The sequence below is a fragment of the Drosophila busckii genome, chromosome X (assembly GCF_011750605.1).
Source record: "Drosophila busckii strain San Diego stock center, stock number 13000-0081.31 chromosome X, ASM1175060v1, whole genome shotgun sequence".
NCBI classification, from domain to species: Eukaryota; Metazoa; Arthropoda; class Insecta; order Diptera; family Drosophilidae; genus Drosophila; species Drosophila busckii.
In genome coordinates this window covers 1,487,396-1,515,114 of record NC_046608.1, presented here as the reverse complement: position 1 = coordinate 1,515,114, position 27,719 = coordinate 1,487,396, and the positions used below count along the sequence as shown (strand labels likewise).

The 27,719-nt window shown below is 42.2% G+C and overlaps 5 protein-coding genes across 7 annotated transcripts; 2 read left to right on the top strand and 3 right to left on the bottom strand.

The window, feature by feature from the left end:
* Window position 1: 1 nt before the first annotated feature.
* Window positions 2-19,023, bottom strand: LOC108606516 (pre-mRNA-splicing factor ATP-dependent RNA helicase PRP16). 3 transcript variants are annotated; one of them, XM_017996686.2, is made up of 5 exons: window positions 17,136-19,023; window positions 16,883-17,076; window positions 968-1,880; window positions 760-901; window positions 2-690 (listed from the first exon to the last, which is right to left on the bottom strand). In XM_017996686.2, the coding sequence occupies exons 1-5, from the start codon at window positions 18,976-18,978 to the stop codon at window positions 93-95; spliced, it is 3,690 nt and encodes a 1,229-aa protein (XP_017852175.1). In that variant the 5' UTR covers window positions 18,979-19,023; the 3' UTR covers window positions 2-92. The 3 variants fall into 3 exon arrangements, with proteins under 3 accessions (XP_017852175.1, XP_017852177.1, XP_017852176.1); XM_017996688.2 differs by lacking the exons at window positions 16,883-17,076; window positions 17,136-19,023 and adding an exon at window positions 8,724-8,742 and having other exon boundaries at window positions 10-690; XM_017996687.2 differs by lacking the exons at window positions 16,883-17,076; window positions 17,136-19,023 and adding an exon at window positions 2,357-2,563 and having other exon boundaries at window positions 10-690.
* Window positions 11,343-15,950, top strand: LOC108606518. Its single transcript, XM_017996691.2, has 4 exons — window positions 11,343-12,752; window positions 14,233-14,411; window positions 14,483-14,587; window positions 15,194-15,950. Exons 1-4 carry the CDS (start codon window positions 12,182-12,184, stop codon window positions 15,287-15,289), a joined length of 951 nt encoding a protein of 316 aa, XP_017852180.1. The 5' UTR covers window positions 11,343-12,181; the 3' UTR covers window positions 15,290-15,950.
* Window positions 19,024-19,416: 393 nt separating the features above from the next.
* On the bottom strand, window positions 19,417-20,092 carry LOC108606032 (protein CutA homolog). The gene has a single exon (XM_017995860.2). The coding sequence runs from the start codon at window positions 20,005-20,007 to the stop codon at window positions 19,471-19,473; it is 537 nt and encodes a 178-aa protein (XP_017851349.1). The 5' UTR covers window positions 20,008-20,092; the 3' UTR covers window positions 19,417-19,470.
* A 251-nt stretch (window positions 20,093-20,343) lies between these two features.
* LOC108605504 (actin cytoskeleton-regulatory complex protein PAN1) lies at window positions 20,344-22,983 on the bottom strand. The gene has a single exon (XM_017995253.2). It carries the CDS (start codon window positions 22,735-22,737, stop codon window positions 20,440-20,442), a length of 2,298 nt encoding a protein of 765 aa, XP_017850742.1. The 5' UTR covers window positions 22,738-22,983; the 3' UTR covers window positions 20,344-20,439.
* Window positions 22,984-23,211: 228 nt separating this feature from the next.
* LOC108606549 (RNA-binding protein 25) lies at window positions 23,212-27,703 on the top strand. The gene is made up of 6 exons (XM_017996748.2): window positions 23,212-23,649; window positions 23,711-23,955; window positions 24,008-25,169; window positions 25,239-26,076; window positions 26,294-26,838; window positions 26,891-27,703. Exons 1-6 carry the CDS (start codon window positions 23,587-23,589, stop codon window positions 26,984-26,986), a joined length of 2,949 nt encoding a protein of 982 aa, XP_017852237.1. The 5' UTR covers window positions 23,212-23,586; the 3' UTR covers window positions 26,987-27,703.
* Window positions 27,704-27,719: the final 16 nt, after the last annotated feature.

The following is a 27,719-nucleotide window of genomic DNA, read 5'->3' as shown; positions in this document are numbered from 1 at the left end:
TACATATAATAAAAAAAATGCAACCATACATGAAGCTGGCTACAAAAAAATAAAAAGGATTGAAATTCAAACTAAAGAATTAAATACAGTTTTTAGAGGCCAATGCGTGCGGGCGTGCGCCTGGGCGTGGCATTGCCAGGTGTAGCAATCTCTTGTTTGGCGGCCAGCTGCTCTTCGCGTTGTGCTGCCTGCTGCTTGCGATCCTCCATTTCGTGCTGGGCTTGCAACATTTGCTCCTCCATTTCTTTTAGATGCTCCGCAGCCAGCTTCTTCTTGTCGCGTCCACTACGTCCGGTTTCCTTCACCGAAAAGAACATGGGTCCCAGCTCGGCCAGCCAGTAGCCATCCACAGCGGTGGCACATTGCATATACTCCTTGGCAGTCATAATCAGTTCGTGGTACACCACATAGTCTGGCGTGGTGCCCAGCCCGTAAAGCGCCGAGGTGGGATGCAAATGACAGGGCATGCCCGTGCGCAAATTCACATACTCGCCAATGCCTTTGAGCCGTGCCGCTTGGTAGAAATAAGCGGAGCAGATGCACTTGCGCACCACGTCCCAGTCCGTGCCGCAGCTCTTCACATTCATCTTCTGCTGCGTCATAATATCCTTGAGCTGCTGACGCACCTCGCGCACCTTGCGCATCGCCTTGATGTGTATAAAGTGCTCATTGCACCAGGAGGAGCTATAGCTATAGTAAAAAGGAAGAAACAAAGCGTTAGTGGCAACTCTATAAGCATTAAAGCTGTTGTCAACATACTTGTTTTGCTTCCACTGCAGATAGACATTCAGATAGGTGAGATGATCCGACTCGGGCACTTGGAACTTTTCACGCACACCATCGGCCTCCTCCTCGCGTCCCTTGGGTCTATAGAAGATTGATGGCACCGAGAGCATGGAAACTGCAAAAATAGATTTCATTTCATCAAATTCAAATGCACTTGGATTTTTCATTTTTAGATACGCACCTATGATAAGAACCTCAGCGCTGCACTCCATCTGGCAGGCGACTATAAGCATTTGGCACTGCGGTGGATCCAGCGGAAACTCGGCCATTTGTCGTCCCAGCGTAGTGAGTGCGCCTGTATGATCCAATGCGCCCAGTATCCACAGCTGGTAGAGTGAATTGAGTATATTGTCCTGGGGCGGTGGATCCATGAAGTGAAACTGCAGCAGATCGACAACGCCCAGGGACTTGAGCAACAGCACTGTATTGGCCAGATTCGTGCGCTGTATCTCGGGCACGGTGAGCGCCAGTAGTTCGTCCTTGTACTGACGCTGTGTATAGAGGCGAAAGGCCTGGCCGGGACCTGTGCGTCCGGCGCGGCCTGAGCGCTGATTGGCATTCGCCTGGGATATGGGATAAATCTGCAAGGCGTCCATGCCGATGCGTGGATTATACACCTTCAGCTTGCAGTAGCCCGAGTCAATGACATAGATGATGCCATCAACAGTGAGCGACGTCTCTGCTATGTTGGTGGCCACCACACATTTGCGTATGCCTTCAGCGGATTTTTGAAAGATCTTCGCCTGCAAATCCGATGGCAGCTGTGAGTAGATGGGAAGTATGCTCAGCTCCGGGGCATTCTCAATCTCGCCTAGACGCTCCTCGAGCACCTCGCAGGTAACCTCAATGTCCTCCTGGCCGGGCATAAAAATCAGCATGTCACCCTCGTTGGGCGTCAAATGCACCTGCAGCGCCTGTTTCACTGCCGACTCCACATAATCCTCGCAAGCATTTTTGCTGTACATTACATCCACCGGAAACGTACGTCCTGGTATGGTAAAGGTCGGCACATTGCCAAAGAAAGTTGCAAACTTGGTCGAGTCCATGGTAGCTGACGTCACAATCAGCTTCAGGTCATGACGACGTGCTACGATCTATAAAATCAAAACGATGATTAATAATCATATCATGAAATAAAACGAAGTTTTTTATAACTATAAAAAGCTGCAGCAAAATTTTTGAATACCCAAAAAAAAATAGAATGTAATAATTTCATGACAGCCTGCAGGACTGCTTCATTTTAAATGTACCCATTATTCAATTTAAGAAGTTTCTAACATTTTCTTATTCGCCAAGCCAAAAAGTACTTATAAATATTCAATGAGCACCACTTTTGGTGGAGTGTCCTTGGAGAACATATTTTATGCATAGCGTATGGAGATGTGGATGGGGACAGGTTGTGTATGTGCATGTCCAAGCAAACGGTTGAAACGGTTGACCCAAATTTTCGTCCAGGGCACCAGCGAGCTGCATCAAGTGCAAATCATTTTTAAAATAGTGACAGCTTGTCCCGGGACCATTATGTCCAGCTGTGTGTGTGTGTTGAAGTTGAGTGCAAGCATAAACTCACCACTGCAGCAGTGCAGACTAAAGTCTGAGAGAGCGAGAGAGGCAGCGCGGCAATGTGGGGAAACGTGTTGGAGCTGCAAACAAAGTGTGGATCCTGTTTGCGCATGTGTGAGTGTGTGTATTGCAATTAGGTGCATGCCCAGCCAAAAGCACAATGTGCAGACGCCTGTCACCCACACATGCACACACTGGGACAAAAACACACACACGCCCCAACAGCTATTCGGATGTGCAGCACCTGCTTCGAGTCACGGGCAACTTAACAAGCAAATTGCGCATTAGTTTGCAATGTGACTGTATGACAGTGTGTGGACTCTGCGGGGGTGGGAGGCATTGAGACATTGCGGTCCACATACCCGTGCATGTGTACGCGCTCATATACATGTACATACAAAAACGCTTTAAAGTTGGGTGCAGCCACTTCATAATACACTTGCTGTCAATATGAGGAAGTTGTTTATGCCAACGAGAAAAATACCAGAGCTTAAATTAAATATATAGTGCGCATAAATGTATTTTAGATAAACGTTAGAGAGGGGAGTTAATAAGTTATTTAAAAATAATAACATACCGAATTTGGTGTCTCTAATTCTTATAGTCTCTGAGTTCTTGTTGCTTATACAGACAGACGAAGCTACAGATCTGAATCGACTTAGTTTGTCTTGTTGATCAAGCATATATTTACTTTATAGAGTCTATCTATCTTTTGCAATTTTATGATATACCCTTTTTCGCATATGTAGATTTCAAAGTGTATATACATGCAGAGCTGTGGTATTTTTATTAATTCTCAACATTCCGAGTGCTTACCAGCGCTCTCTTCCCACATACTTCATGTTTAATCTCTTTCTCCTATATCAAAGGCTAATTGGTGTTGTTCATTCAATGCGATACACATAAAAGAGGGAGTGTGTGTGTGTGTGTGTGTGTGTGTGCGTGCATGTGAAAATAGCTAGTGTAATGGATGAAAACATATAAATCATTGAGTACTCGTACTAGTTATTATAATTTATAAATAAAAAGGGGGCTTGCTTGAGTGGATTGATAACAACAAAAACGCAATAACGCAATATTTTGGGAAATAATTGAAAAGCAAGTACTTGCGCAATAAGAATTTTATTTATTGTTTTATAATAATTGCAATTGATTAAGTTTGCTGTTTAAGTCTAAATTAATGCACTAAAATCTGAAACTATACGCAATATGCATAGCTATACCATAAATCAATTCAATCAATTGAGTCATGAACGATCTTTAACTAACAACCGCAAGGCCATGATGAATGCATCTACAATTATTATCAAGGTCATGCGATATATGTTTGTAGTACTCTGGGTGCATTTAGCTTAACCAAATAACAGGTTGTAGATATTTGTGAAATATTTTATGAGCGCATCATAAAGTTTAAATATAAAACAATGGTAAAAAGAACAACGATTCACAAATGTATATACCGCATATGATTAAAGATAACTGTAGCTGATAATAATGGTAATAAATATACGCACACATGCATATAGTTCATTATCTATATGTGTCTGTATGAACATGAACTTTGTCATAATGGATTTTGTGGATTAATGTCTTTACAGTTGCGGAATTTGGTATTTAGTGTTTTTTATTTTTAAGATCATGACTAGGTCTTATCATGTCTGGAATATCAAGATTGTTGCCAATGAAGTAAATCATTTAAAGTGTATTGCCTAGTCGGGCAAAGTTTGCTTTGTCATATGCTATACATTACTCATAAATTGCATCAGTTGGATCAGACGTGACTAACTCTGACTAAATCCAAGGCACACACCAATAAACCTCTTAGCCTTACTTATACAGATATCTTCATATATATATATATATATATATATATATATATATATATATATATATATATATATATATATATATATATATATATATATATATAATTGCTCTGTATATATAATTCTAGTGTCTTCGTTATGTTTATGTATTTTTAGCAGGTTTGTTATTTGTGTAAGTACTATATCAATCTTGATTGTGATAAGGCATTGAGCCACTGAGCTACTTGAGAGCTAAGTTATGACTTTAATCAAAGAATATATTATATATGTATATAACCTGCATTCAGGCATAACAATAGTCGCGCGCAATACATCAAAATTTTTATTTGCATAGGTTAGTAAATAAAACATGATGTTTGCACTTGATATGCATATCAGGAAATTAGCAAACAAAATATAAGCACGTAGCTTATGCACTTCAGAACTCAAGAAATCAATTATGTCAATAAAATAATATATATATATATATATATATATATATGAATAGTAATGTTTATGTAGCGTCAATGCCCTTGCTAAATCTTAAGACAAAGTATAACCTTGATATTAAACTTCCTGCAAGACGAATTCGTGTCTCAATTTTTAGTACCTAAGGGTGTACATTTCGCACACATACTATAATTAAATATCGAGCAGGAAATATACAAACAAAATATAGAAAACAATACAATTTGATTGTAATTTCCGAGGAATTCTCGCGGGCAACAAGCCAAAAATTTTCATTTGCTATGACACGAAATAAAAAGCAATACATACAATCAAATAATTCGTCTATATAATATAGATATCAGCATGCTATCAAAAATCAGCGCAAGAAAAAACGTTAAAAAATTAATATTAAAAACTCTGGCTAGTCTATTTTTAATGAAGGTCGTAATACTTAAGTGGGTCACTAAAAAAAATCGCAGACTACATAAACTAAAAACTTTGCAAGTAGCTTATCTTATTTGCCTAGTTAAGCTCAAGAGGTTCTTTTTTATAGAGAGCGCATATTGTGTGGGGGGATCTATGTATATAAAAACTATTCTATTTTGTACTTGTTTTAGTTTGCCGCAAATTTTATAATGCTGGGAATTTATTTAAACGATCTTGAGACCGCAGACGCCTCGCAAAATGTCTTATATGATAGCATTTCCTTAATATATGTGCAAAAACACGTATACGCATATAAATAAAGCATTTAAGATAAGCTCGTGTTTGTCATGTTGTCAGGTATTCAAGTAAACGTAATTCAAATGGTTGTTACATATGTTAGTGACATGACCTTTTCCAATATCAGGGGCTGTCAGAAACACTGCACTCTGAACTTCTATGTAATTCGATAGTCGTGCGTAATCATTTTTCCTTCGCACCGCCCAACCCAACAAAGTGCTTGTCTTAAATGTGATGAAAAATGTTTCAAAAATGCAAACTGGGCAGCAAGTGACGCACTGAATGTGCCAAGAGTTGTATCAAGAAAGTGATAAAAATATATTCAACAAATCATTGGAGTCATGTTTTCCAATATCGGGGCCTATTCGTAGTCGACATACACCCCTAGCCTAGACTGGCTGCTTCTGAACTTGGATGAATCAAAAGCGCCACATCCGCCACTGGAATCTGCTAGACAATGCGGCACGGGTCATGCTGGCAATGAATCGGGTATATGGCTCGGGTATATCTATCTCATAATGCTACTGCTGATTTACTGCCGGCAAGCTACGTTAACAATCGAAGTGTGGCCTACAATGGTTTCAAATCGGGCTACAGTGAATCAGGAGAAGGTCTCTTGACGTTGCTTCATCGCATGAAAAGATGCCGCATCGCGATCAGGATGTGAACTCCTCTTCATGCACAATCTGTGCTTCAGGCTTTGAATATGAATATATATAATTGTATCTGTGTAGTTAAATTGTTGTATAGCTTTATAATTGTTTGTAGACATAAAATATCTTATATGTATGTATAATATAATAAAACCAAAATATAATGTTTGATGCCTTTTAAAAATTCACCCAGTTATGGAACTTAATGACTCATAAATATGAAACATATGTCACATGTAAATATTTGAGTTAATCAAACATTTTTGTTGTTATATTATATTTTAAGTATATATATTATATTTATTTAGTATAAAAACTTCAATTATAAAGACTATCATTATAATGTTTTAGTCTAGTGTTTATTCAAATTTTCTTGCAAGCAACTTTACTGTTGCAACAAAATTATTATACTTATTGTTATTGTCTGATGAGAATTTTGCTAAAATACAGCTAAGCAATGTTGATTATCCAAGATATCTACGCGTAAATGATTTATTCAAATGCCTTAGACTGTTTAAAATTGTCTGGCGCCAGTCACTGATACATGCAATCATATACATATGTATGTACATACATATGTATATGTTTGTTTATATACAAAAATAAATAAATACATATAGTTTTTGCATTTGATGCCTTCGCATGTAATTTTCAGTGCATTTGCACTGTACAATTTTTCAAAATGGGCGACAGTTTGAAAAGCTTTACCGCAAGTCTAATGAACTGATGAGTGGGAAACATTGTACATGGTATAAAACAACAACAAAAGAGCAGGCGCAAGAGCAAATGCAAATGCATACAATTTTTTTTTGCTTGCAGCATTACCAGGCTCCACCAAACTTTTGCTGCCATTTGGTGACAGAGTGTGCGGCCAAATCGTGGTGAGTGTCAGAGCTGTGGGCGAGAAGTAGGCGGAGGCAGCACTAGTAACCGCTGTGGTGAGTTTTCGGTACGCTACACAATATTGGAGGTGTGGCTCGATTGACGTACACGTACGTACATACATACAATACATTTGTATGTTGTATGTGTGTGTGTGTGTGTGCACATTTAATTTGGTTGATTTGCAGGCTGTTTAGGGCGCAACTAAATACGACAAGTTGTAAACAAAATAAACAAAACAAACCAACACAGATGTACGATACTATAAACGAATGTATTTATGTAAAATAATGCAAACACGAGCAAAAACACGAGGCAACAACAAAAAGCTGCACAATGCAAAATATTTCAATATGCGATGCTTAAAATGTAGTATGTAAATATTGTATGTACATATGTATTTGTTTATGTGTCTGTATGTCGATAACAGCAACAACAACAACTAAAAGAAGCAAGGCAAATGATCAGCATTTTTATCGCTTTGCATATTTTGTTTTTATCCGCACATTTGCAAGACAGAACGAACGAGCAAAAGGCAAACAAATAAAGCCGCAAAACAAGTTACGAGACAAGCTAATGGGGAGTGTGCGAAGTGCCGAAGGTGAATACACTGCAGATATGGGGAGAAAGAAAGAAAAAAAAAAGAGCAGAGACTGAAGTGGAAGTTGGAGTCGCTCCCACCAGTCCAACAATATTTTATGGACGTCTCTCTCTCTCACACTCTGCATCTCTTTTCTTTTTGAGTTGCTGCAGTTTGCAAGTAAATACATACATAGATAAGCTTGTATACACACACACAAGCTGGGCTGAGAGCAACAGCTGGGCTGCAAGTCCTTCCGCCATGCACATAAAAGATTAAAACTTACATATATATGTATGTATGTAGTATATACATAAGCACTGCTTGGTTGGATTGCACCCACACCAGGAAGCTTTTGGCTCAAACATTGTGGGACGCGTTTGTGGCAAGAATCTGTTGCTCTTTTCATTTGTGTCTTTTGTTGTTGTTTTAATTGGTTTCTATAGTATATGGCATGCATGCATATTTTATAAATTTGCCTTTGTTTTGTTTATTGTGTTTCGGACAATATTGCGCGCGTATTTATGATTATCTAAAAATAGCATTAAGAGCGTAGCCAAGCACATGACACGCTCAGCTGAAGCGGACAGCGGCATTAAGATACAGCATTCCACAAGCAGCCTGCCTATGCGGTTAATATACATACAGACATAGATCAAATATTAATATATATACATACATGTGTGTGTGTGTGTTTGCGTGTGGATACATCCTTTCCTTTTGCTGTCTAGGCTTTGAACTTTTAATGCTTTTGCACATTGCGTAGGCTGTGCGCCCAGCCTAAGACTGCGTGTGCTTGCGTGCGAGCGAGAGAGGACGCTATCTAGACCGAGACCCCGACCCGGGCCATTGACAATTTCATTGTTCGAGGCATGTTTCGACTAGACATTCAATTCAATTCCAAGCTATTTCGCATGGCTATTACAATTGCAGCACGTACATATTTATTTATTTATTTATATGTATTGTATATGCTGTTTGTTTACATGAACCCGGTTAAGCCGGCCAAACTAATAAGCCAAAGCAAAAAGCCGTGGAGTAAAGCTCATGGACTGGTTATTACCAGATATGGACGGCAGTACCCGGTGAAATGCACAACGCTAAACCTTTAAGCTGAATTGGCTTAGACGACAACAAACAATACGAAGCGCAGCAAAATAATAAAACAAACAAAATGTACAAAAAAATGACATCAAATGACTTTTTGTGTGTATTTTGCACAACTCGCAATAGATAAATACGCAAGTATGTTTTTAGTTGATTATATGCATAGGTACTTACATATATAAATATGCATATCACATGGCAAATTAGACACACAGCAATTGACAATAAATAAATACAGGTGGTTTTAGCAGTGGCTCTATTTAAATTCTTTATAAGCACACACACACACACACACACACACACAAGTCAAGAGAGTGCGAGAGTGAGAGCGAGCGCATGGGATCGCGTTCGCGATTTAACATTTTGCAGCTCTGCTAAATTGCCGCTGTTAATGTTAGCTGCTGCGTGTTAGAGCATTTGAAATTCGTCAAGTCAAGTGTTATATATTTTTGGCACATGCCCATGTTTGTGTCTGTCTGGTCACTTTCAATTTATTGCGGTCAACTTAAAGTTTTGCGCTGTTGCTTTGGCTTTCATGATTTTGGACACTGACCTATGACACCTGCACTCGTGTCTAAAATTAACAAAGCTTTCCATTGACGCTGAAAATTAACGCAGCAATTATGGGAGTGAGCATTTGTCAAACAACTACAAAGGCAACTGGGCGAGGGGTGAAGAGGGGACTGTACTGTTAGCTAATTAGATGCATAGCAAATTCAAAGCAAAACAGGCAGACAGACTATTGACAAAATGAAATGCACACACGGCATAATTATTATACGTTTCACTCTTGCTCTCTTTCACTATCTTTCTCGCAGTGTCTTGTCTCACCGCGCTCTCTCCCTTGAGAGACCGACGAGCCACACGGCAAGGTTAAGCTAAAAATAGATATGGAGAAAAACAAATAACAAAAACAAAATACGAAACCAGCAACAACAACAAAAACAAAAACAACAGCAAAAGCAATAACAAGTTGCAAAGCTGTGGGTATTTATAGCCGCGAGTCTACAACTACAAAACGACGGGGGGAGAGAGAGAGACAAGAGACTGTTAAAATGTTCAAATAAGTGAAAAACCTGAAAACAGAATTGAGAAAACAGCGCTGCCTGCAGTGGAGCTTCAACGCTCCTCTTATGGCCTGCATTATGAACAGTTGACAAAACTTGGCTATTGTATAAATTTTCGGTACTACGCATTGCTTTGCAATCATCAACAAAAAACCGACTTTGAAATGAAAACTTGAAATGAAAATTTCATAGCAGCAAGCTTGGCTGTGTTACTTGGCCTAGTTAAAAACGTTTGGCAACTTAATAGGTCATATTAATTGACGTGTATGTGACTGCCCCAAAGCAACGTAACATCAAAATTGTTCATAAGCGCCAACAAACATACACACACACAAAGAAACCTGAACGCCGCCAACTGCCAACGTCATAGCGAAAAGCTTTCATTCCGTCTACGCATACATAGATATACACATACACATACATACATGCATAAATATGTAGCTACGTGTGGAAGCTAACGTGCCTCAAGAATGTCATTGATAAAGCAAAACTTGAAGGAGCACTCAGCCCTTGCGGCTTATCGATCGGAGTCTGGAGGGTAGGGTTCAATATACGTATGGCCTCTAGATAATGGGATTATGACAATACTCATGACCCAAAGACACGTATATGTATGTATGTGCTTCAGTTAAGATTATTTAATATCTTTATTTGCTAAATAAATAATTTAATTTTGAAAAGTGCAAGCAAGAAGCTTTTAGCACATTGCATACCGAAAACATTCATTATAAACGTTATAAATTTCACATGCACTTAGCTACATATGTATGTAGCTGCAATTAGTAATCTATATTCAAAATTAGATACAATTTAGTATAATGGAAAGTTTTTTAAAACCCTAACTATGTGGAATGGATGTTTTGCTAACGATCCGTAACCAATTCATAAAGCAACGGCACTCATTTATCAAAAATACACCACCGTTTAAACATTATATCAGGTATCAGAATATCTAAAATGGCATTCAATTAGTATTTGTAATCAATATTATCGACAATTGCCAATTTACAATCATCATATAAATAAACATATCATTCATAATAATAAAAATCAATCATTTCAACATTTATTCTGGAGCTCTGACTGGGGGGCCATGTGATGGCTGAGCTATATAGACACGCATACATACAAGCATATGTACACACATTCATACATACATAGTATGTATGTACGTGCTTAAGCGCACGCAGACATGACAATAACAAAAATTACGACGTTAACAAAAACTGCACAAAAAAAAATAACAATAACATTTTCGGATAAGAATAAACAAAAAAGAAGGTCAGTCAGTGATGCTGATGTTGTTCTTGCTGTCGGCGTCGCAGTCGCTGTCTGCGTTGTAAGGTGAGCTGTATATGTAAACATATGCACATTCGCATTTGTATACACCAACAAGTACATAATTAAATTGATATCTTCCACAATTCAAGTGATAAACGAAATATAAAACCAACAGCAAAGTAAATAAATACAAAACAAGGCGCAGAGCTGAACAGAACGCAACAATTGAATTCACCACAGCACACAGTGGTGTGCAGGAAATCTCTGTTAGCTAGAGCTGCTATTCACATAAAATACATGCACAGAACTCAAACATAAAGCGGTTAAGAAGGTTCGATTTGTCTGGTGTGTGCAACTGAATATCAAAAAAAAATGATAGGAAGTAAATATTTAATAGCACTATTTATTGTTGCTTATATTTTCTACAGATTTGTTGTGCATTTTGAACGTATTTTGGTTGCGCTAATTACTCCAAAAGTAGCTAGAAATGGCTAAACTGCAATGGCTTAACATTTTTCATAGCCCGAAACGGCTATGATAATTTAACATTTCTCTGTTACGACTCCGTCATGCGCGAGCTCAACATGTGTGGGGAAGCGGTTAAAAGTGAAATGTTAAAGTGAAACGGTTATACTGAGAAATAGGCACTGAGGCTTTATACGTATAAGATAAGTTGTTGTTATTTGTGTTTGTAACAGTAACTGTAAAAACACTGAACACGGCAGACATCGCAGCGGGAAAAATAAAACAGAAAAAGCTTAACCAAACAACAAACGGCGTTGATACTAACGAAACGAAACCGCTGTGAAAACGCAAAGTAAAAGACAAGCAAAAGCAAAGACCTAAGACCAGAGACCAAAAGCAAAACACAACTCTGCGTTTTATTTTGTGCTTTGAGAAATACATTTTTGTTTTGTTTTTTTGTAATATTTATTGTTGTGGAAATAATTGGAGAAAAAGAAAATCGTTGACATCTAATTGGAGCAACTGCAGCAGCTAAAGCAGAAGCAAGCGCGCGTTGTGATAAGCGACCGAATATAAATAAATAATACAACAAGAACAACAATAACGGCAAGGGGCGGCAAGTAAAATTGTTTAAAAATAAAAATAAGCGAAGAAAACAAAAAGGCGCGCGCGCACTCTGCAGGCGTAAAAATTTGGTGAAAGTAATACGCGCGTGTGCAACAATAAAAAATAATTAAAATAAAAACAAACTTGGACTCTCCAAACCCACCCCGAACACACAGAGACACACACACACACACACACCAAGTCACCCACCAAATGATGAACCGATCGAGCAGCTTCGTCAGCTCACTGAAGTGGTGGCCATTGCAAGGTCACAATAACCAAGCTACATCTGCACAAACTGTAGCATCCGCTGCCGGCAGCAACGTCGCCGGTTATTCGCAGTCAGCGCCCAGCTCGCCCACATCCAACTGGCCGCCATCTCTGCACCTGTTGCAGCACCATCTCCACAAGCCAAGCGCGGGCAGCGCCAACGTCAACACCACCTTCGGCAGCAGTGTGGCCGTGCAGAAGCTACGCGAATCAAAGTGGTTCAAGCAAGAGGAGCAGCGCATCTTTTGCGCCGTCGTCGAGTGCGGTTTCATTGTCGAAGTGCGCAGCAGCGCTGCTGCCGAAGCAGCTGCTGCCGCAGCAGCTGCGGCCGCTGCAGCCTCCGCAGCCAGCGATAATGATTCGCTGGACATTGAGTGTCCAGCACTAACACTGGCACCACCACTAGTTATACCACGCAATGGCAGCAGCAGCATTAGTTTCTTGGAAACCCAGGACGAGAATGAGACACCGGTGGCTTCATGGTATGGCATTGTACTATGCAAAGTGGCCAAAGGTAAGCTTGAGCAGTTTTATACTATTCATATTTATGAAATTGCCGATGATTAAGCGCAAATTGTGGACGTCAGAGTAATTAAGCTAATCTTACACAAAAAAGAGTGGAAAAAGACCTCTAATTTATCTAATCTTAAAGCAACAATCAAATGAAACATATTCTCAAGTGCTTCGAAATATAAAATTTTAAGAGTGCAATAGCCACAAAGCGCCAACAGCTTTATACGCACGAACGCACACACACACACACATATGCACACAGCTGCTATCTCGCTCACACATGCAGTGTGTGCAATGGTACATGACCACTCGGCTGCCAGAACATTCCATTTGTATGCGTGCGCAGAGACCAACTACAACAGCAACAACAAGAGCAAAATGTAAACAAACCGCAACGGTGAGAGCGAGAGAGCGCGAATTTCACCGCACGCAGCTCTTTTGTAGCTGTTGTTGCTGCTGCTGCTGCTCTGCTCTGCTGCTGTGCTGTTAAGCTTTTGTATGAAGCGGTAATCAATAAGTCAAAGCTCTCGAATTGAATTGCATGTCTAACGGTAATCGGTAATTTATCCTTTACGCGCATTAGCTTCTCTAATAATTCTGTCACGTAGCGCACGTAAATATGCTTTTATTTGTTAAAAAGCTAGTTGGCTCAATTTAGTCCATGTTCATATATTGATTGGCGTGATGTCATTAAAACTGCAGCTGCGCCTCAACAGGTGCGCCTTGGCTATTTTCTGTTGCGTTCATTGAACTAGGAATTCATATTTATAAAGATTATTGAACAGAGCAGCATTAACGATGAACTCATCGCCAAGCTTTTATAAACAAATAAGTATACACATACATATGTACACACTCATGAATGAACATGCACATGTATTGTTTTCTCACGCCTTGCAATTGCCGCAACTTGTTATGCAGCTTAGTTGATTACAAAAACTGTTGATATAAGCCAACAGCAAAGCTCTATTAATGCAGTTAATATGAAAATGCATTATTACCACCCGCAGCCGCGCACATTGGGCTAAAGATAATTTGAAATGCGCTTAAATTAGTTGCGCATGGCAATTACGCGAAAGCTGCCAATATTAAATTATTTCGAAATAGAGAAGCAGCAAAGTGTGAAATGCCAAATACTAACGTCAATTATTTATGATGTTCCGTGTCAACCATAAAGTAAATAATTAAAATTTTGTAATGCGACTTGCATAATAGACGGCAACTAGCTTACAAAAAATTGTTATAAATAATAATAATAATCATAGGCTTTGAAGAAATACTTCATTCTGTCGTCTGTCCGTCAATTAATTGCTGTCAACTTTATTTCTGTGACCAACACAATTATTCAGTGTTGCATAACAGTTGCATATAAATTAAATGCGATTGGCAACGCTCTGCGAGCAAATTTCAAATAACAAATCAATTGGGAAACGAAGCTAAATTGACTGCAAAGTAATATATGAATATTTTTATACTTGTAGACAACAAACCGAAACCGGAAACCATTGAGATATTTTCTGTGAAAATACGTGAGAATGGCACTTACAAACTGCTGAGAATGTCACTAGCCGACATTTGGAGTCACGGCTGGGAGTTGCGTATTAATAATTTTGCGGATAAAGAGAAAACTCCGCACAATGAAAAGGACATACGCAGTCAGGTAAGGGCAATTTAACTAAATTAAATAAGCAATTAATTAATTAATAATTTGCATGTTTGCTTTATTTGCAGTTGTCGCTGGCTCGCAAGGCTAGACAAAGTCTATGGAATAATAACAAGCATTTTGTTTATTGGTGCCGTTATGGCAGTCGCCAGCAGGATGTGCGTAAGCGCCAGGTAACAACGAGTGCAAATCATGTGCTGCTGCATTTGATCAACTGATAAAGCGCCTATATATATGCTCTATATGTGTCTATTTATATCCTATATACATGCAACAATTCTAAAGCTGTATATAGCTCAACAAACATGCATACATGTTTTTATATCACAAGAACAAAATAATTGAAAAAAAAACCAAGCAAAACAAAGATAAGCTTCGCCCACCACAAAAAATTCCCAATCCTGCATACACATACACAACACACACACACACACACACACACACACACACACACGCACACATATGCACAGCGAGCTGTTTATTCTGGCCAACAAAATGCAAAATTGCTTAAGCAACTAAATTGTTACATTATCAACGTTATCATTATCATCATCGGCGAACATACATTTATTATTATGAAAATGAACTAACGCTGTCTCGCAACAGTTAGAACGTTAAGCTGTAAGCCTCAATATTTGATCACGCCCCCCACCTCCCACCTCTCATTAACATTTTTACATTTGAATATGCGAACAACAACAACAAGAACAAGAACAACAAGAAATATTGTTGCATATATGTTAAGCATGAACGTTTTTACAAGTAATCCTATCTTACAGATGTCGGAGTGCGTTAAATGGGGCAGCGTTGGCATGAATGCGGGCATGTTGCTGGTGCTCAATAATAGGCAAAAATGCTATTCCCACTCAAAGTAACTAACACACACACACACACACACACACACACACACACAAACACACATACAAAAATACCAAAACATATACTCTCTATAAATTGTGGTACGTTTAGTGCCGTCAGTTTAAACATATACTATGCTACATAAACAACACACACACACATACATATACAGCTATACACTTGTATGTACATTCTGCTTCTAATTGAACTGCTAATCAAAAGCAAATTGTGATAAGATAAATCATCATGTTTAAAACGGTAACAACAACAACAACAACAACAAATACATATATCGACAAAATATTTGATGCAAATTTCTATACGCTATTGCGTATCATTCTTGCATAGAGCATATATCAAATGTACGTCATAAAAAAATGCATTTCAAAATTGCATATCGTATGTTTATATCATAACGTAAAAATCAAAAGACAAAAAATGAATGAGAGAGAAAAAGAGCAGGCTCTAAAGTTTGTTGCTTGACAGTATTACAAACTATTGTTTTTTTTTCTAAATATTTTTATTTGGCCTAAACAGCGTGCATTACACACACACACACACACACATCGCTGTATTACATTGTCACAAAAATAAGTGAGCATACATCAAATGTTTTTTACATGTTCAGTTGCTGTTGCAACTCGAGCTACTCACACACACACACATAAAATATATACAATACAAAAAAATTTAGTATTTATACATTTTTTTTTTGTAATTTTTAAATGCATCTGTGTATTTTTTGTATTTGTATATTGGGTAAAGAGAGAGAGACACACTGTGAAATTTGAAAAGACTTATTAACAATTTGTTGTTTTATTATTATTAATTTAAAATATTGATATACACATATATATCTATATATGTATTATTATATTGTATCTATATTTATCGTATGCTATTATTATTATGCTGTCTAAGTAATGAAAACCATTTGCAATTTATTTAGTTTTTCTTTTTGCTCTAAGCGCAGTTCTCAGTTAAAATTCACAGAATCGTAAACTCAACAAACAAGACACACACACACACACACACACATACATACATACACACAACCAAACACACACACATACACATATTATATTTAATTTATATATGTTAAATACATACCATACATGTGCGTACATATATATTTTTATTTATTTTATTATATTTACTTTAAAATATTATTATACTGTATTGTTTTGTTTAGTTATTTAAGCAATTTATTATATACATAGTCGTATATGTGTTATAGTAGACGATATACAGTTGGCATATATGTCAAAGCAAAAACAAAATTTAAATATAAAACGTTTATAAAATGCTTTATATGTGAAATCTTATTAAATGTTTATCAACAATTGCAAAATAAAAAACAACTTGTGCATTTTTATTTGCCATATGGGTGGAGCAACAGTTTAGGGGGCTTCTAAGATAATGAATCATTTAGAATTATTTCACCACAAACTGAATAATAGGAGGAATGCATTAAAACATTAATTACAATTCAATCATATTCAAAATCGAATCGGACGACTACAAATGTTTGCAAAATTTATACTCAAAAGTATCAGCAATATAAAATCAAATGAGAAAGTAAAAAGTAAAAGTTTTGGGTGCGCACTCACCTCGCGTAGCAGTCCAAAGAGCACATCCGTGGAGAGCGAGCGCTCATGAGCCTCGTCCATTATAATGGCGGAGTAACCATCGAGATCGGGATCACGTAAACTCTCACGCAGCAATATACCATCGGTCATGTACTTGATAACGGTGCGCTCCGAGGTGCAATCCTCGAAACGTATCGCATAGCCCACATCCTCGCCTGCAAGCAAAACAATAGATCAAATATAAGCATTTCAAATATGTCAAATGAGCTCTCACCTAATTGAGTGTCCATTTCATCGGAGACACGCTTGGCCACAGACATGGCTGCCACACGACGCGGCTGGGTGCAACCGATCATGCCATGTTTGCTGTAGCCATCCTCATGCAAATATTGCGTCAGCTGTGTGGTCTTGCCGCTGCCCGTTTCACCCACAATAATGACCACGGAGTTCTCGCGTATGACATTGAGCAGCTCCTGGCGTGAGGCGAACACGGGCAGAAAGCGCCGCTGCTCGCCAATTGTCTTCTTGCGTGAGAATTCGCTTTTGCCGCCGCCGCTCTTCGAGTCCGCCATGTCGCGCATATGGTCCGCAAACTTTTGATCCTTGCGATAGTCGGCCGTGTCGCTGTCCTTGTCATATTTGGCATCATCCTCATCCTGCGGTCGCTCCACGCCCATAATGTTGCCCAGCTTAGTGCCGCCCAGCTCCCAATGTTTCTTTTGCGCCTTGCGGCGTTCCTTCTGCTCGCGATAGTTGCGCACCAGAGCGCTTCCCTTGCGCGCCAGCAGTGCCATGTCAGAGGTGGGATCCTTGACAGGCACCACCGGCTCCGGCTGTTTGGTAAACACTATGCGCCCGTCCAGAAATGGCGGCACTATATGATGCACCAGCAGATGCACACGCTCCAAGGCCTCCTCGTCAAAGTCATCGCTCACATTGATGGAGGTGACCACGCCAGAGGTCAGCATGCGATTGCGTTCCCAGAGCTCGTTATCGCGATTATTTTGTCGCTGCTGTGCGCTAATGCGTTTCTTGCGCTTCTGCTCCAGCTGCTCCTCGCGCCGGCTATAGTATTCGGCATTGCTGCCACCAAAGGGATTGTTCTCATCGTCGTAACCCTCATCGATGTTGTACCATTCGCGGTCCAGACGCTTCTGCTCCTCCTCCCACAGATCACGCGACTCGGCGTCGCCTGTCCAGGGCGTGGCACCGCTACGCTTGCGGTCGTGCGCCCATTGATTATATCGATGCGCTGGTGTTGCACGTGTGGTATCATCAGCATTGCCAGAGCGGCGACTTTGACTGCGACTGCGTGCAGACCAGTCGCCTGTGCCATAGCCGCTGCCCGTGCTGCGTGGTGTAGGGAAATCCCAGTCGGATTTGCGTGTACCGCCCTCAGCATCGTCATCATCCCAGGATGAATTGGATATGCCGCCATTGCCACCCGGAGTGCCTGGTTCGCGTGGTGTGCGCACGCTGCGCTCCGACACGGAACGCTCGCGTTGTCTGCCGTCTCGATGCCTATCCTGATCCTGTTCCCGAGCACGTTTGCGTCTTTCGTCGCCACGTTTCTGCCTATCACGCTCACGATCGCGATCTCTTTGCCGTTCCCTATGCCTGTCTCTATCTCTATCACGTTCACGACGCCCACCAGATGCATCAGCATCATCGCGCGTTGTCTGACCCTTGTGCCGATCACGATCCCGTTTTATGTGCTCGCGCAAGCGTTCGCGCGCCTTCTCCGATACACCGCCCGTATGCGAGGGCGTCTCATCTTTGTGCTCACGCAGCTGTCGGCTTAGCTTCTCAAAGCTTTTCGTATCCGGCTTCTTAAAGGCAAACTCGCTTGCCTGTGGCGTGTTGGGTGCGCTAGAGGGCGTGCCACCATCATCGTACTCATTGTCCTTAAACGATATCAAACGTTCTGCACGCGACTTCTCTGCGCGCCGCTTTGCCGCCAACTTGTCCAGGCCTAGCAGCGAGCCTTGTGGCACTTTGAAATTGCCGCCGCTTGATTTGGCGGCGTCGTCTTTGGGTTTCTTAAGCACCAAGCCACCGCGCTGCGCCTGGCCGCTAGTCCCTTCCAAGCGATGCACGCCGTCATCTTCGGCGGACATGCTAATTTCTCGGATTTATGTTTTGTTGGTTTAATACGCGCAAACGTTTTTCTTTACTTTGCTTTTAGCACCGCATGGATGACAGTGGGCTGGGCAAATTGTTTGCCAAGCGAGCAACTTTCATTTCATTCTTCTTACACGTAGATATATATTCATAGAAAGTAGCTAATACGTAACAAACAAGTAATAAATTAAATTTTTTTTGGGTTCTCTTAAAATTTGCAAACTAAACATATATACTCGCAAGTATCATCTAGTATCTAGTACGTGACTTCGAGCGAGAGCAAGACAAATTAAAGTTTGGATGCTGTCTCGTTCTAGTGCGCTGCAGTAAACAGCTGTTTAATAGCACAGGTATACAAAGCTGCCACTCTGAAGACATAAAAATCTGGCAATGTACGGCAAAGAGCCAATGTCGGTGAAAGCAAAAGATTCAAATTGATTAAATAACGATTCTTGTAATTGTTTCAATTATTCATTTAATGGGCACAATTAGTCTTTATTCTCCAGTTTTTCCGGCACTGTCTGCATTATCCAATTGAGATATGGCGAATTTCCCGCCTGTATGGGCAGTGATATAACCTCAGCAACGCTATATGGATGATTTTCACGCACAAACTTGCTAAGCTCCTCAATGCGTGTGGAACGCGTCTTGATCATCATCAGATACTCATTATCCTCGTTCACTTTGCCCTCCCACATATAGATGGACTCGATCTGTGGTATAATATTCACACACGCTGCCAATTTGCGTTCGATGATGCCATGGGCCAGTTTCTTGGCCGATTCCTTATCCGGCGTTGTTACAAAAGCCACAGAGCTAGAGCCGGCGGTATAGCTCGATTCACATGACTTGTCGCCCATCTTGTTGCAGTTTGCTAAAGTTGACAATGAGGCTACCGGTAATGTTGTTGTGGTTGTCGCAAACGTTGTGCGACTTGTGACCGCAGCAGTAGCGGCAATGAACAATAAATTGCGCGCAAATAGCCAACGAAGGTGCACTGACCCTGCCTTGCTCAGATATTGCATTAAATGCACTTTGCTCGGCTCATCAAACGTATAAAAGATCAAAACAAAAGCGTACTTTTGTTATTATTCTATGAACAACTTGGATGGCAGTGTGTTGCTTACGCGTGACAAGTCACGAACAATTGAATTAACAATTAATCGATAATTTGCTTTGAGCTTATTGCATTTAAATAAAATATACATAGTTAATTATTTGTAAGTTGGTATAATTATGTATTTTATCGCAATATGTGATGACACTCACGTCTAATCTTTCAAATTTTTGTTTACAAAAGCAAAAATTGAAGAAAAAAAATATGTATTATATTTGTATAATATATTAAAATAAAATTGAGCTTAAAAGTTAATGTGGTTCATAATAATGACGGTCCAAGGAGCTGTGTATATGGAGTAAGTGCTTTGTGGAGTACTGAGGTACCGTTGCAGATGCGATTAGTCCGTCTCATGTTTATCAGACTCTTGTTTGGCTGCTGTTGTTGTTGTTGCTGCTGCTGTTGCGGCTGCTGGTGCATCGCTGCTTGATGCTGCGGGTGCTACAGTGGGCGTGGGCGGCACAGTAGATGCAGTTGGTGCCGGAGCAGTAGTAACAGCAGGAGTTGTAGCGGGTTGTTGTGGTGGCTGCTGCTGCTGCTGTTGGGGTGCAATGAGAGGTGATGGTTGTGGCTGTTGCTGCTGTTGTTGCTGCTGCTGCTGTTGTTGTGCACCGTATAAGGCACCCGACGATGCTGTTGCTGTTGGTGTCGACTCGTGTAAATGTCCTGGCCCAGGCTGCGGCTGCGCCTGTTGTTGTGTCGGCGGCGGTGGCGGCTGCTGCTGAGGTTGCTGTTGCTGTGAAGCAGCTGGATCTCTTGCGCTGGCGTAATGCAGTTGTGGATACGGCTGATAGGGCGGCAGATGCGGGTAGTACGGCTGCGGCCTTGAGTGAGGTCCATATTGCGGTTGATAATAATGCGAATGCGTATGCGAGTGGGTGCCTTGTCCAGGTCCAGCATAGTTACCGTAGCCCATATGCGACATGGGATGCGGCGGCATTCCGGGCATACCGGCTGGACCGGGACCTGGTGGCGGTGGCCCTTGCTGTTGTTGCTGCTGCTGTTGCGGCGGCGGCTGCTGCTGTTGTTGTTGTTGTGGTGCCATATGTGGAGGCATGAGGGGATGTCCAGTTGATGGCAACGGCACGTGCGCATGTGGATGCATTTGTGTTGGAGCTGGTGCTGCTGCAGGCACCACTGGCGGTGGCGTGGGCGTTGTCGCTGGCGGTTCAGTGCTTAGCGCTGCTGGTGGTGGCGTTGCTGCCGGCGTGGAAGTGGGCGTTGGTACCTTATTGGCTGGTGGCGGCGCCGCTGATCCGGTTACAACCGCTGGTGGCAGCAGCGGCTTACTTAGGTCCTTATTAGACTCCAAAGGCGGCAGCAATTCGCTCTTTTCAATGAGCTTAACAGGCGGCGGTGGTGGTGGCACTGATGGCTTAGGCGGCGGTTCAATGTCCATGGGCTCAGGATCCGTTTTGCTGGCCAATTCATGCACCGGTGGCACCACTGGCGCAACTATGGTAGGCTTAGCTAGTTCCGGCTTGACTTCAGCTACGACTGCTGGCGGCTGAGATTGTTGCTGTGGTGGTGTTATTGCTGCTGCAGCTGGTGCTGGTGCAGGTGATGCCGTTGTAGGCGGCTGTTGTGGTTGAGGTGGCGCTGGTTGCTGTACCGCTGGCTCCTCCTTGCGGGGTGGCGGTGGTACTTGCTCCTCGCTGCGTTGTCGATCCCGTTTGATGTCGTCATACATGCGATGCACCATTTTCTGGAATGTATCCTCATCCACTGCTGGCTTGCAGTGGCGCTTGAGTTCCTCCTGGAACGCATCGCTAGACTCAAGCATACGCTGCTTTTTTGCCTCAAATTTTTCCTCCATCTGTTGCAGCTCTGCCTCTAGTTTGGTTTGATGCATAGTCAGCGAGCTCACTTGCCGCTTGAGCACCTGCATTCGAGCTGTGGTGACCACAGAGCGCACATCGGGCACTACTGCCTCCGAAAAAATCTCATTGATGAGGCGATGATTTCGTAGGTAACGCGCATACGCCATGTGCTTGGCCGTATAGCCCTCATCCATGTCGTCCTCATCCTCTGCTGGCTGTATGTCAATTCTGCGTTCGTGTTGGCTTTTGCTGCCGCCGCCTCGAGATGGCGTCTCATGCACATCGGTCACGTCGGGCTTTACTTTGGACTTGGCTGAGATGTACGCCTGATAGGCGGGCGTCTGATGATATGCCTTTAAAGCCTTCTCGTACTCCACTTTTTCCGCCTCGTATTCATCTATGAACTCGGTCTTGTCTTCATCGCTTAGCTGCTTCCACATAGCGCCAATCTTCTTACCCAGCTCCCATAGCTTGAGCTCCGGATTTTGCGCCTTTACGCTGTCCCACACACGCTTGGAGTAGCGCATATATGGAAGTATAGGTTTCTCTGGCGGCTTCGGCGGCTTTGGCAGTCGAGACTCACCTTGGTTTTTGCTGCTTGAGGATTTGGTAACTTTTTGTGGAGTAAATGCTGGATTGCTATAGTTGCTATGCGTAAATATGGGCGTTTGGTCCTTATTGCGATCGCCGCCAGCACCACCGCCAGATGAACGCGACCGGCTACTGCTGCCCCCGCCGACGCTACCCAACGGAGTTGCCGGCCCCGTTGGCGCGCCGACCGCAATCTGCTTATAGTTACTCGGTAGCGCCATATTCATTGATGCGAACTTGTGATTATACAAATTAGTTAAGTTGGTTTGCTGATTACGTTAATATTGCATTTACTTCAATTGGAAACAACAAATTGAAAGTTTAGTTCACGCGGACGCCATTGATGTGTTTTTCTCTATACTGAAAATTCGCCTTTTCTACTGTAATCATCGCATGGATGACAGTGTATCGTATACTAACAGTCTCTTACTAACATTGCTGGTCTCATTAGCATTATGCAGCAAACAAAGCTTAAATAAATTGCGCTACTGCTCTTATAAGTTTTCCATTAAAATATGGGATTGCATTTGAACGAAACAAAGCTTTATTACTTAACTTACAATAGTTTCGAATTTTCTGTTAATGTTGTTGCTCTGTTATTGCACTTTTTCATATGTTAAGTCACTATGAAATTGTTCGATTATTAAAAAATTTGCTCGATTTCAGCGATTTGCTCGATTAGTGACGCATACGATAGTTAGGCACGCACGCTTTCGCATCTCTATGTGGCAGCCCGCAGTGGTAAAAAAAAATTAAAGAGCAGCTCTTTTACGTATAGTTTTGCTTGCATATGTATATAGAATTGTATCGTGAGCGCAAAGTTGCAAGAGCTATTTAACTTGATAAGTGGTGTTCTTGGACTGCGCGTCCTCTTTTACATAGCGACGCTTTCACGTATATACAAGCCACAAATAACGCACACGATTCACATTCAGTTAGATCTTACCGTTTGCCTGTGTGTGTTTGTGTGTGTATATTATATACATGTATGTGTGTGTCGGCTTTAATTCGCACGCACGCACGCCAGCAACAACAATATTATAGTACAGGAAGGCAAAACAAAAAAAAGGAACAACATGTCATATCCACCGCGCGCTCCAATGCCGCCATACATGAATACATCAATACCACCGACGCATGTAAGTAATTGCAAAACCATTTAATGTTATTCAACAAATTCAAACCCGTCAATTGTTGCAGATGATGCAGACGATGGCTAATCCCCCGCCACGCACTTATCGCAACTCGGCGACCATAAGCTCACAGCCTACAGTGTATCATAGACCGCCGGAGCCACAGCCGCAGTTTCGTGGTCCCGTCATTACCGTATTTGTAGGAAACATAAGCGAGCGTGTGCCAGAGGCGCTGCTCAAGCGCATATTAGCCGCATGTGGCGTTGTCATTAACTGGAAACGTGTCTCCACATTTGGATTCTGTGAATTCGAGTAAGTCTACTGCAATTCACATAAAAACTTTTATTTAAAGTGTGTTTTTCAGTGGTCCCATTGCTGCCATGCGTGCTGTTCGCCTGCTTAGCGAGTTAGAGATTGATGGCAAGAAACTGGTGGCCAAGGTGGATGCCAAGAACAAAGTGCTGATTGAGGATTACAATGAGAAGGAGTGCAAGAACGGCGCCGGTGGACCCAATGCCAAGGATGAAAAGACTGAGGATGAGTATGCGACTCACCAGATGCACGAACTGCTCGAGGAGCACAAACATGAGTTTGACGGCTTTGACAGCAGCCAACGCGGCGATCTTTATGGCAGCAGCACTACTACTAACCGCAACAAAAAAGGTCGGGGCAGGGAGGATGATCTCAAGATCAAATCCTTGAATGATAATGCGCTGGAGGAGGAGAAGCGCAATCTGATTAGCAGTGAGATTGGCAAGTTTCGTAAGCGTGCTGAGGCCGATGAGCATCGCAAGGAGCTGGAAAAGGAGAAGGAAAAAGAGAAGCAGCTGGCGAGCAAAGAAAAGGAAAAGGAGCGCGAGGAGCGCAAGAAGCAGCGTGAAGCTGAGCGCAAGAATAGCAATAGTAGCAGCGCTGCTGGCGCCGCTAGCGGCAGCGCTGTTAAAACTTCCAACGAAGTGGAAGAGGTTGTGGAAATCAATAATAAGGAGGCTGCCACTGGCAAGGAGCAAAGCGGCCGCACACGCAAAGAATCAGTGGTCACTGTTGAAGAGTCACCAGTGCGCAAGGACCACAAAGAGCGTGGGGGCGTGGGCAACAGCAGTGGCAGCGGGGGCGGCACCGCCGTGGATACCAAGGAAAATAGAAGGAGGCGGTCTAAGTCACGCACCAAGGAACGTGATCGTGAGCGTGAAATGTTGCGCGAGCGTGAAATGCGTGACATGCGCGATAAGGAGCGCGAGAGGGAACGTGAGCGAGAACGAGAGCGGGATAGGGAGCGTGAACGTGAACGGGAACGTGAGCGCATGGAGATGCGCGAGCGGGAAAGAGAGCGAGAGAGGGAGCGGGAACGTGAGGAGAAAACAATAAAACCAGTCCGAGATGCGCGCCGTGACAAGGAAATGGAGGAAGAGATGCGCGACCGTAAAAAGGCCGAGAAGAAGGCGCGCGAAAAGGAGGCAGCCTATCAGGAGCGTCTCGCCAACTGGGAAATACGTGAGAAGCGCAAGTCCAAGGATAACGAAAAGGTAATGTAGTTAATTAGATTTGATTGACCGGCTGGCTGACAAATTTATTGTTTGCTTGCTCACTTGCAGCATCGTCACAAAGAGAGGCAGCGCCAGGAGGAGCGCGAAGAAGACGCGAAGCGGCTGAAAGAGTTTGTAGAGGACTATGACGATGAGCGCGACGATCCGCAATTCTACAGAGGACGCGAGCTACAGGTTCGTCTGGCAGAGCGTGTGCGTGAAGCAGATGCTGATTCCAAGGATCGCGAAAAGGAAGCCGACGAGCTAACCGAACTAAAGAACAAAATCTTTAGCGGCGAATTCGAAAATCCCACGCAGGAATACGAGAAAGCCAAACGGGAAATTGAGAAACTCTATGAACCGCGTATACTCATCAATGTCAATCTGGAGAAAGCCAACGCACGGCGTGAAGAGAACAAGACGGCGGCAGCCACCCAGAAGCAGTCACAATCGCTGCACCGCGAGCGGCGCAAGCATCATCAGCCTGCCATTGTTAATGATGACAGTCAGGACAGCAATAGTAAAGCGCCGCCTTCGGAAGATTCGATATCAACCAATGATGACCGCGCCTCAATGGGCGACAGTGCCTCCAATGCCAGCGCTTGTGCGCACACTAACAATAACAATATCAGCAACAATAATCAAACTGATGGCGACAGCGGTAGCAGACAGAATAGTGAGTCGCGAGATTCGCTGTCCAACATAAATACGCCCACACTGAGTGCCTTGGAGCTGGAGGCGTCCGCTACCTCGGCGGTGGCTACACCGCCCATGAGCATGCCGCTCATCTCGCTAACGCTGGGCAACAATCTCAAGAAGAAGAAAATCGAGGCGACCGGTGTCTTTGTCAACGACGAGGATAATGATGAGAATATAAATCCCAAGAAGCGCAAGCTGGTGCCACTGGGTACGTGACGTTAACGAGCTTATATATCAAATGCACTTTCCTATACACTTTGGCAATCGATTAGATTAATTCACTGAACATTATTCAGACAGGCATTCGTATCTAGTCTGTGAATTTAGATAAATAGAAAGAAAAGTGTGCCAAAGTGTATATCAAAGTTGTCCCAACGCTTCTGTATAAATACTAATTTCCTTTTTTTGTTTACTTTCGTTAACAGACTATGATGACAACATTAGCAATAGCACAAGCGCTGTTGGTGCCACCGCACAAACGGCGGCGGAGCGCCAAAGTTCTGCTGTATCAGCAGCAACGGCTGCTGCCGCTGCCGTTAGTCAGAAGATAGCGAATGCTGGTGGAGCTGCTGGAGCCGCCGCTTCCAGCGGGAAGGGCAAACATGGCAGCAATAAACAGCATAAGAATGATGCAGGCGCCGCGGGCGCAACAGATGCTGCTGCTGCGGCTGCGTCAGCTACGAACAATAACACCAAAAAGGATGAGAATGGTGCCAAGGTGCATGACGAGAAGCGTCGCCATATAAAGAGCATTATTGATCGAATACCCACGGCGAAGGAGGAGCTATTCAATTATAAGCTCGATCGCAATGAGATCGATAGCGGTCTCATGGAGCGCAAAATACGTCCATGGATCAATAAGAAGATTATTGAATACATTGGTGAGCCGGAGCCCACGTTAGTCGATTTCATATGCTCCAAGGTGCTGGCTGGCAGTCCGCCCCAGAGCATACTGGATGATGTGCAAATGGTAAGTGTTAATTAAGATATTGTTATGTTATTTACTCAATTGCTGCATTCAGGTGCTGGATGAAGAGGCTGAGGTGTTTGTGGTAAAAATGTGGCGACTGCTGATCTATGAGCTGGATGCCAAGAAGAGCGGCATTGCCGTCAAGTAGTTGGCGGAGTGGCCAAGCGACCAAGAGGCCAAATGTGTCTTGGCCTTGCTGTAATTTAAGTTACATTTACACACACACACACACACACAGACATCAATTTGCCTGAACAACAATTTCAAAAGCTGAAATCAAAAACTGAAACAGCAAAGAGGCGGCAAGTATAAGAGAGTGAATGAGAGAGAGAGAGAGCAAGAGAGAGAGAGCAAGAGAGAGAGAGAGAGAGAGAGAAGAGGAGAGCTCAGCAACTTGGGCATCGGGACTGATTGTAGTTGCCAGGAGCACAGATTCGTGCAAAAGCGTGTACATATTTCATTGGGCGTGCGCTTGGAATTGGGATTGCAATTGGAGTGCTTTCGGCTTGGCTTTTGTCTCATATGCAAGTATAGTTTTTTGTTCAACTTGTATTTTTCTTTAGCGATAATTACAACAAATTCATCGATAATGTAAATACACAATCAAAATCACAACAACAATACCACTTAGATAACAAACAAAGAAAGAAAGAAAGAAACAAACAATCATAAGGAGAACATCAGCAATAAAACCATAAGCAAATAATTATTCATGCTGCTCTGCTGTGTACATTTCAAATTAATAATTTACTCAATATCTTTGGTATACATAGCTACAAATGCTTTTTTGTATTTTTTCTTCAAGCTCATGACTTGCAAGCAGACATGTCATCATTTATAGAATATGATTAAAAACAAAAAAAGGAATAAATTTAAATTAA